At 35.8% G+C, this 9,728-nt stretch overlaps 1 protein-coding gene across 1 annotated transcript in view; it reads right to left on the bottom strand.

The window, feature by feature from the left end:
- poln (polymerase (DNA directed) nu) overlaps positions 1–9,728 on the bottom strand; it is a 66,192-nt gene that overhangs the window by 23,285 nt on the left and 33,179 nt on the right. Inside the window, exons 10-11 of the mRNA XM_015375445.1 lie at positions 8,582–8,639; positions 1,963–2,040 (exon numbers count right to left, since the gene is read on the bottom strand). Coding sequence (XP_015230931.1) covers positions 1,963–2,040; positions 8,582–8,639 — 136 coding nt within the window. The remainder of the gene's footprint in view (positions 1–1,962; positions 2,041–8,581; positions 8,640–9,728) is intronic.

Genomic DNA, 9,728 nt, shown 5'->3' with positions numbered 1-9,728 from the left:
TATAGATGACTATTGAATGTAAAGACTGGAAAATATATGTTTTTTTTTATTTAGATCCAAGTTTTGAAAGCTTCACATACCTTACATCTGTCCAGATTTCAGTCGACTAGCTATCATGGCCAGCCTTTTTTTAATTACTTGGCTAAAAATAGTGCATAAAGATATCCTTGACTTGAATCCAAATTATAGAGAAGATTGTAGCAAACAGTGACTCTTTTACAGAATAAAAAAAGCTAAGGGAAACAGGCAGAGCCATTAGGATTTGTGTGTTTCAATCCCTGTTATGAGTCATTACTTTTGTAAATGGCCGTGGAATTGGACTGACGCACAAGAGGACAGGAACATTGCTAAGGTCATGACGTGTTTCACTGAGCCCACTGGATATCTAGAGAGCTAAGTGGTGTTACACGGAGCCCCAAGTACAACCTGTTTTATTGCCCAGCTGAATGGATATACATGCTTAAAATAAACAACCGATTTATCCTTTTTTTCCCTCAATACAATGGGCAGGGACTTGAAGTTTTATTTTTGAAGAGAATGTGATCCCTTAGCCTTTACTAACAGTTCTTACTTCAATAAATCCCCTGTAAACTTCTTCTACAGGAAACACCTTTTACACCCACCCTTTCTGAGTGGCTTGAGTATCCAATATATTACAGTTACTGCTCTAGTCAAGGACTTCTCCAATTGTGGGAACGTAAGCCACCCCTCCAAAAAACCCAACTTTGACACCTCTCCCAAATATTGCTATCATTTGTGTCACAATCTTCTTTATAAATGTATTTAACTATCCCATTCATACTCGAAACCTTTTCTTGACACATTTTGAACATTTTCTGCTTTTTTCAACAGATTTAAAAGATTTTCAGCTTACAACGCCCCAACTCTCTGCCTTCTTCTAGGAATAGGAACCTATAAATGATGACATTTTCTAAATAATCCCATACAGTATGAACTCAGGCCTCCTGGTCTAACTGCTTTGCTGAACAATGACTACCCCCCATTCTTTTTAGCGTAAATGTGAATACTTTTATGATGCTCCAGTGAAAACTGCATGAAAGAAAAATTCTTTACTTACCAGAACCAACTGGGAGCATTTAATGTTTTCAACATATTTTAGGTATTTTCAAAGTGCTTAATTACTATATTTTTTTAATGAGTTCTTGAATGTCTAACTTAGTGTCTTCAGAAGGTATAACAGTGAATAGGAACCCTCTTCGTCCGTCACTCCTAAATAGAAATAAGATCTCACAACCCAGCAGAACTACAGATAAACAAATCCCGCATTTCATCAACATTGGATTTAAAGTGACACTCACTTTCATGTATACCGTAAATGCACCCATACAGAAATATAATTGTTCATTTACACAAAGCTTTCACTGTTGTTCTGTAGGTAGAAACATGGGGAATGTGAGGAATTAGTGGAGCAGATAATCTATACTGGAGAAAAAACTGTTTAAACTGAATTTTAATAGTTTAAAAACATAATATCTTGAAAATATGTGCCAATAAAAAAACAGAAAAACATTTTGGTGTTACAACTAAAAGTAAAGTTTGAGAAAGCTTCCTGGATGGGAAGCAAAACATCTTCAAACTTGGAAAGCAAAGACCAGTGGTTTGTTTTTAACTTTAACTTTTAGAATAAAAATAAAGGTAACTCTGTCATTCATATTTTAACCCATTTTTTTCATCGGTGTGAGGTTTGATCTGCTATACAGATTCCTGCAACATCTCTGCAGGTATGTGCAATTCTACCTCAGTCCTTTTTTCCCCTTCGTGTTTTATCATTAACAGAAAAGCTGCATTTATACAGGTATTTACGAATGACAAGAGGATGATTAGACCTACCTTTAGTGCTTTTTAAAGAGGTGGAGGAACTCTATCCACAAACAGCAGATAGCTAAATTGAAACGCCCCTTGTTTGTGTACATGTCTATTCACAGCAACATAAAATCCTACCTGCAGAAAGAAACGTCCAGCCGTCCTGAGGAATAAACAAGTCCCGAGGATGGACAGCCACAACCTCCTCTTGCTTTCCTGTGAAAATAATATCATCATAACTCATGGCAGAGTGAGCGCTATCTAAATGTAATAAAGTCTTACAACAACCTATCATAATTTATTGCACAGCTAGCAAAAAAAAAAAAAACACCTGCTATTGAGAGTTTAATGGCCAAAGAGATTCAGAAGTAATTTAACCATCACATACCTACAATTTACATCATGACAGAGCAAAGTGTATATTGCAAACTGAAAGCCCTGTTCAATGATAAAGGCTGTGGTTACCAAACCTTTCTTAGTCGTCCCCACTTACGATTCAAAGAAAGTTTTCGCACCCCCTCTGACCAATCTTTTTGACAGCTAAACAAGGACACAAAAACTGCAGAAAACTATAATGCAATAAAATAAACTACAATCCTCTTTAAATCACAAGATTACCTATTTTAAAGTTCAATTATTTGGAGCTTTGCTGTTTATTTTACTGTACATTATTAAAAACAACAACAACAAAAAAAGAATTACTCTGAGCCCCCCTAAGGGGTAAGCCCCCACTTTGAGAAGCACTTGGTTAGGGGAATGTGTGCCCCAGTCTTCAAAACATAACAGGAAGGACGGGATTAAAGGGAAAGACAAAATATTGATTTATTTGATTGAATAATGGAAATGTTTGTAAAGTTGCTACGTCCCATTTAGGGGACAAAATTGTGCAGTGATCAAATGCTGACTCTAGTACAGCAGAAGTGATTAGAGACCATCCCCACAGCATCAGCATGATGACAAACCCACTAAAGCACAGCATTCACCACTACAGACAAGCTGACACCAAAATCATTACCACATTCACACATGCTCACATCTGTAGACGTGTACGTAACTGTGGCTTTACAAACTGTTGGAATTACCGTCTAAAGCTCTGCCACTAAGACCCAGTGAGACGGCTGTTAAAGAAAGAAGGGCTGATAGCAGCGATGGAGGAGGATTTGATGACACTGAGCCCTGTGAGTGAGAGTCAGCAGGGAGCAGAGGTGATGATGTAAGTCTTAGAGCGACAACACGGCCAGAGCAGCATAGTCAGTGTCCTCCATCTGCAGGTCATGGCAGCAGATGGAGGACATATTCTGTTGTTTCGTTCTCTGGCCAATTTTTGTTCTTCTCTTTTTATTTTTCTCTAATTGTTTGGTGGCGGGACAGTCTTAAATTAACATCAGGTTTTAGATAAACATTATAAAATTATTCTTAATATCAAGCAGCTCATCTGTCAAGCAGATTTAGTTTTAATACTTACTGATTAGGCCATCATAGTGTACATCATCAAAAGAATATTTTGCTCAAATATTACAAGTCTTTGAAGTACACTCCACACTTACTTACAGTCCTGTCTGAGATGCTTTATGTCCAGGTAAACAGTAACCTGCCCAGAAAGATTTGGACTCCACTGTTTTCCCTAAAATCTAGGCTTACTTATACAGCACACAAGCAGCATCTGCTCTCCAGCACCAACCACCTTGTTAAGGGGGGGCATAATGCAGGAAACAGCATCAGCAGCAATTTAGTTTACTTTATGTACCTACAAGTAGGTGTTTAAGGAGAAAATAAAGCTTTTCCAATATTGTAAAACTGGTTATTTTTAGTCTATAGGGTACCAATAAAAGTGTTAGTTGCTGAGGCCCTATAATTTCTGAGAAATGTGAAAAATGGACAGTATTGCAAATTCTACAATAAAGAGTTAAACCCTGCGATACTCCGACAAATAATCTGAATCCTGTTAGTATATTTTGGTGCAATACAGGCTTCTCTCTTTCAGTCTCTGTTAACATTTCTTTATTGAGGAGGGGGGATTGTCATCTTCTGAATATTTGACCTTTATTTCATCATAATAATTTATTCAACCTTTTAACTACATTATATACATGTTGACAGTGAGAGTTTCTGTAATTAGTTTATCCTTTACCTGCTCCTTAAGCTCAGAGAAACACTGTATGTAATGTTTCTTCAACTTAGCATAATCTCACTCTTGAAACCTTTGCTGAGTTGTTTTAAACTTCACTCTATATTGACTAGGGATATGAATTGGAAAGAATTTGGCGATATGATACGTATAACATTACAAGTTATACATCTAAAAAATAAAAAAAAGAACATAAATTGTATGTTGCCATTTTTATCATAGCATGGATTTGTAAAACCTTGAGATCTTGTTGTAGTTCTGCTGCAGTTAGAATAAAGCACCTGAATAATAGCCTCTTGGTTGGGGTGCTGCCAACTACCGGTTAGGGGTTTAAGAGGTATATAAAAGTAAAACAATGTAATCCATATTTGTATTCTTTACATTTAAGCTGTTATTTGCATCAGTAGCCATATCGTCAAGTAAAATATTGAGATATTTGACAGAAACAATTTTTTCTTACACCTCTAATATCAACACAACTCTGCCTAGCCAAAAGGCCATGTTCTCTTGTATTTCTAATTTGAACGAGTGGCTGAAAGAGGTGAACGACCGTATCATGCAATATTTATACCTCAGGAAGGAAGTCATGAATTATTAATTACTCTTCTTAGACAGCGTGATCAGATTAAGACAAAAGGCATAAATTATATAAATGATTCTGTTATATTAAGGTAAGGAGTAGCAACTCTTGGAGAATTAATTTACCAACTTCCCCTACCGTATTGCCAGAGATAGACAATGTCTGTTTGGTTAAAATGGATAGATTTTTTTGCGTTTCTGTTTGTGTATACCACAAAGGTAGGTGTTTTCTCTGACAACAGTATGATTTGAAAGTTTGTTAAAGTAGAAGGAATTAAAAGCATTCCAGTCAATGTTGATGTGTACAAAGGAAAAAAATTGAACATGGCTGCTTGGGAAGATGTGAAACATTCCCAGTAAGACTGCAATTAGTAGGAAAACAATGCCTACATGTGCTGCATAATGTATGACAACTAGGTTAAAAACCACAGTGGGTGTTTTATTATTTAAAGTCAGCTAAAGCAATAGATGGACCGAGTCATCTATCATATAAACATTCGAGTCCCTGCCACAATAAAAGTTTACTTTGTCATGGTGTCTTTTGTGAAACTCATCATGCTGATGAGTTTCAAAGAAAATACTGAACTAGGGCTGAAACAATCGTAAATAATCGATTACTGAAATAATTGTTAACTAATTTAGTAATCGAATAATCGTTAACTGGAGTATAGAGATTATAAATCATACCTTTAGCTGAAAAAAGCAACCCATTTAGAGCAGCAATTTTGTCAGAATTGTAAAAAACATATATTTTGCATATAAAATAAATAAAGAATGTTGATATGCTCTATCCAAAGCTTCTCAAGCGGAAAAGTTTTAATGTCACCTGGGTTCATTTCGTGAAAAAGCCTTCTTTAAGTAACCTTTGGCTATCTGATTATTAATCGATTAATCCCAAAAATAATAGACAGATTAATCGATTTGCAAAATAATCGTTAGTTGCAGCCCTATACTGAATCACAAAGTGGCTTCTAGAGCTAAGGTGACAAGTGGGATTTTATAAAGCTTGATCTATATAAACTATGTAACTCTTTGATGACAAGGAGAGGCTTTGAAAAAGTAGATAACGGTTGTATTTCCTATTTCCTTATTTATTGTGGTGTTGTGCTGTACACCCCTGCCACCAGGAGACGGGCAGAACATTAGGTACAGGTTAAAACACATGGAGTATTAAAGCTGCAGAATTTGTGTTTATGTTAAGCATAAACCAAGCTTAAGAAAGGAGAACTCATTTGTCTCCAGGAAAGTGAAGCAACATTTCACTTTTAAAGAATACCGGGTTCTATTATTTTCAAAGAAAACTCATGGCTGTACAAAAAAAATTGCAATATCTTAATCAGGTGCAAAGCATCTGAAATGTTGTCTTTAGACAAGATCAATTAAATCTTAGCTGTAATGTTTTCTGAGGCAAGTTACCAACCCCAGTTTAGACATAACTTTCACATTAAAAATGTCTTTATCAATCACTTGTTGCTGCTCAGGACATTCAGAATTTATACATTTGTAAATCTACAAAAAATATATTATGATTAGTAACTGTAACTCTCAATAATTTTATCAAATAAATCAGTAGAAACAGTCAGAAAAGTATGCAGAGTAATAATAAATACCGTAGCAGAAGATTATACAGCTAATCAGTTCAGTGGTGGAACAAAAAAAAAATCATTAACATTATTGAATCTTTTTTTACATTATTATGAAACATATTTCATTATAATTAACTGAGAATATTACATGAATTCTCTTTTTACAAAGTTTCCTTGCCACATTAAACATTTATGTATTTTTTGTTCGAGTGGACATTTATTTCACAATGATTTATTTCTTTATTTAAGACAACCTTGATGATGGCTGCAAAAGAGTTTGGTTTTTCTGCAGCCTGTACAATCATCTAAATATAAGAGGGATTTTATATTCTAAGGCCAGTAACCCTGAGCCAGCCATTAATGACAACTTTGATGAATTCAAACTTGCACATCGTACCTGCATATAGATGAGTATATGCAGTTTCAAGTGTTTCCAGGCAATTTGTGACCTTAAGTTCAAAGTACTTTTGCAGGACCAAGCTGTAAAAATGCAAGTACAGCCATGGGATACTGAAGCATCCTTCCAGGTGCTTCAGTAAATAAAGCAAGGCTATTTTATCTATATAGTACAATTCAGTACGAAGACAATTGAAGTGCTTTACACTAGTTAAACAATAAAATAGATGGAAAATCAAAGCAAATACAGACAAAAACATGATAAAAGCAGGTAGTAAAACAAATAAAACAGTTGGATAACAACCGTAAACTAATAACAGTTTAAAAGTTTAACTTAAACAGTCAAAGGCAGCTCTAAACAAATGGGTTTTTAACTTTTACTTTAAAGATCTCAGGCTTTCTGCACTTTTCCCATCTTCTGCGAGTTTGTACCAGATTAATGGAGCACAGGAACTAAATGCTGCTTCTCCATGTTTGGTTCTAGTGCTGGGCTTATAGAGCATGCTTGAACTAATAGACCTGAATGGTCTGAGAGGTTGATAAACTGACAACAAATCTGTTATGTATTGAGGTGCTGATCTATTCAGTGATTTATGGACTAATATATTATCTGAGTTGCAGGGAGCCAGCGGAAGTAATTCAGAACTGGGCTGATGTGCTTTACTTTCTTAGTTCTAGTGAGAACATGAGCAGCAGAGTTTTGGATTAGCAGCAGCTGTCTGATGGACTTTTTAGGCAAACATTTTTCACTGATTGATTACACTATTGCAGTAATCAATTCTACTAAAGATAAATGCATGAATTACTTTTTTTTTAGATTCTGCTTGGACATTGGTCCTTTAATACTGGAAACGTTCTTCAGGTGATAAAAGGCTGACTTAGTAACTGCCTTTATGTGCCTGTGAAGGTTCAGGTCTGAGTCCATCAGGGCTGTAATCAGTGATTTCTAGCTGTAGTAGCAGAAGCTATGAGCTAACTCTGCTTTGGTTCGGCGATTATTACCCCAGTTTTATTCAGTTTGAGAAGATTATTGCTCTTCCATGTACTGTTCTGTTCTAAGCATCTAGCCAAAGATCAGATGGGTTCATAGTCACCTGGTGACATTGTAATTTAAATCAGTTTGCCATCTGCACAACTATAGTAATTGATCTGTTTGTATGCTATAATTTGATGTAAAGGGAGCATGTAGATGTTGAATCCCTGTCGCCCCACAATGGAGCCCTGAGGAACCCCGCATGTGATTTTATGGTTTCCAATTTAATGTCCCGTTTGAACACCTAAAAGTCCCTATCCTTCAAGTAATATTTCAAATAGTCAAGTGCTGTATCAGAGAGGCCGTACAGTTTTCCAGACGTTCTTATAAAATCAAGTGATCAATAGTATAAAACGCTCCACTGAGGTTCAATAATATCGGCAATACTAACAAAAGTTAAAAGGCTGATAAGCCCTCCTGGTTAAGAAAGAAAAATCTGGACAAAAGTAAAGACATCTATTTATTGCTGCATTAATTCCATGTTAATAATAATGTTTAAGATCTCTTTCAGATACCACAAATCAAGGTTTGTCTGTACCATTTCCTGGCATCCCATGTCATTATTAGGTAGTAACATGTATTAGATATTATTTTAATATTTTGGAATCAAACAAAAGAAGCTCCTTTGGTAATAAAATAAGAAAAAGATTATACATTAAGCATAATCATTTAGCATCATAACTATAATGAGCTTTCTTATATACTTTTGAGAGAGTCATTGAATTACCCAAGCCTACGATTTTAGATGATAACATATAAAGCTTAATAGTTGTAAAACATCTGATGTGTAAATCAAAGACTGCGGCGTAGGGAGACAGACAAGTATGAGAATTTGAGAATTTTTTAGCAGGGGACCCTGTAGACTGCGGCTGTAGACTTTTATTATCCTCATAAACCCTCTTTACTGGCTCCCTGCTCATCAGTTTCTCCACGCCTCAGGAGATCTCTACCTCACTCCTCTACATTTATCACCGCCTTATTCTCTAAACTGGTTGTAGAAATGTTTTTGTGTGAATAGGAATGAAAGCACCTTACCTTGGATGTACTGTTTCCTGCTGATTTGAAGTGGCTGCCTCGGGAGGGCTTGAAAGTTCTAGTTGGATGACAAAAAGACAGAGGTAACTCTTGTTCTGGAAGCCCATGTCAGCACCTTTTCTGCTCTTTAACAGCTTTATTTAGACAAATTACTCTCCACTGTTGATACAATTCTGGCTTTACATGCAGAAAATGTAATGGTTCCCCTGGTATCAATGGGATTGGTTGAAATTAAGTTCAGTTTATAAGTTCCAGCGTTACTGTACTATACCATACTTTAACTCCTATGCGGAGCTGTCCAAGCCTTTCACTTCTGCACTTTTATAAGAGAACAGTGCTTAACTGCACTTATTGTTGTGACTTGTTTGCAATATGACGTTAAAATTAAAGAGCATACATACAGGTATGGATATAGGTTCTGGTTTCTTTTTGTTCTCCATAACAAACTTCAGTCTAAGCTTTTTTGTTGTTATTTTTTACTATGAATATTGATAATAAAAGCTTGAAACTTTAAAATCTTCGAAAGACATTTTTTAAGTTTGATGAGCAAACTGACGCTTCAAAAGTTCAGCCCTGACGCATCTATAAGCCTGTAGCATATTTTCTCTAAATGTACTTTGGGTGGAAAATTTAAGCACCATTCAGCGGATCTGAAGTCGATAGCGTCTATATTGAATAAATCCAACCTATCAAACAAACAAAGCATTACATCCGAGACGTATTTTGTGGATACTCAGCTCAACAGCGCGAGCTACGAGATAGAGCGGAAGAGTGGTGCAGTTCTGTGTTTTGGCAACACAAGCCAGTTTTAATAGAATACTCTGTAATGTGTCTTTAAATGTAATATTATTTATTTTCTCGGCTGTTGCTACGATGACACCATCAGTATTTGCTGCATTTATATTTAGAAATGTGACTGAAGGCATTTATCCTGTAACCAAGCAGCAGGGTTGCATGCAATTAGTAAAGTTAAGGATTTACATCTTTAGAGTAGTTTGCTGGAGTCTAAAGAGACACACAACCCCTTTCCACAAGTTGCAAGGTATCAAATCAGAATAAATACGATCCGGTTCAAAAGCATTTAGCATAAGGAAAACTATTTCTATTTGCTAAATCTGGGATTTTTCCTTCTGGAGAAGCTTATCAT

Source organism: Cyprinodon variegatus, unplaced genomic scaffold, assembly GCF_000732505.1.
Source record: "Cyprinodon variegatus isolate N-32 unplaced genomic scaffold, C_variegatus-1.0 Scaffold119, whole genome shotgun sequence".
In the NCBI taxonomy this organism is placed as follows: Eukaryota; Metazoa; Chordata; class Actinopteri; order Cyprinodontiformes; family Cyprinodontidae; genus Cyprinodon; species Cyprinodon variegatus.
This window is presented reverse-complemented; position numbering and strand designations above follow the sequence as displayed.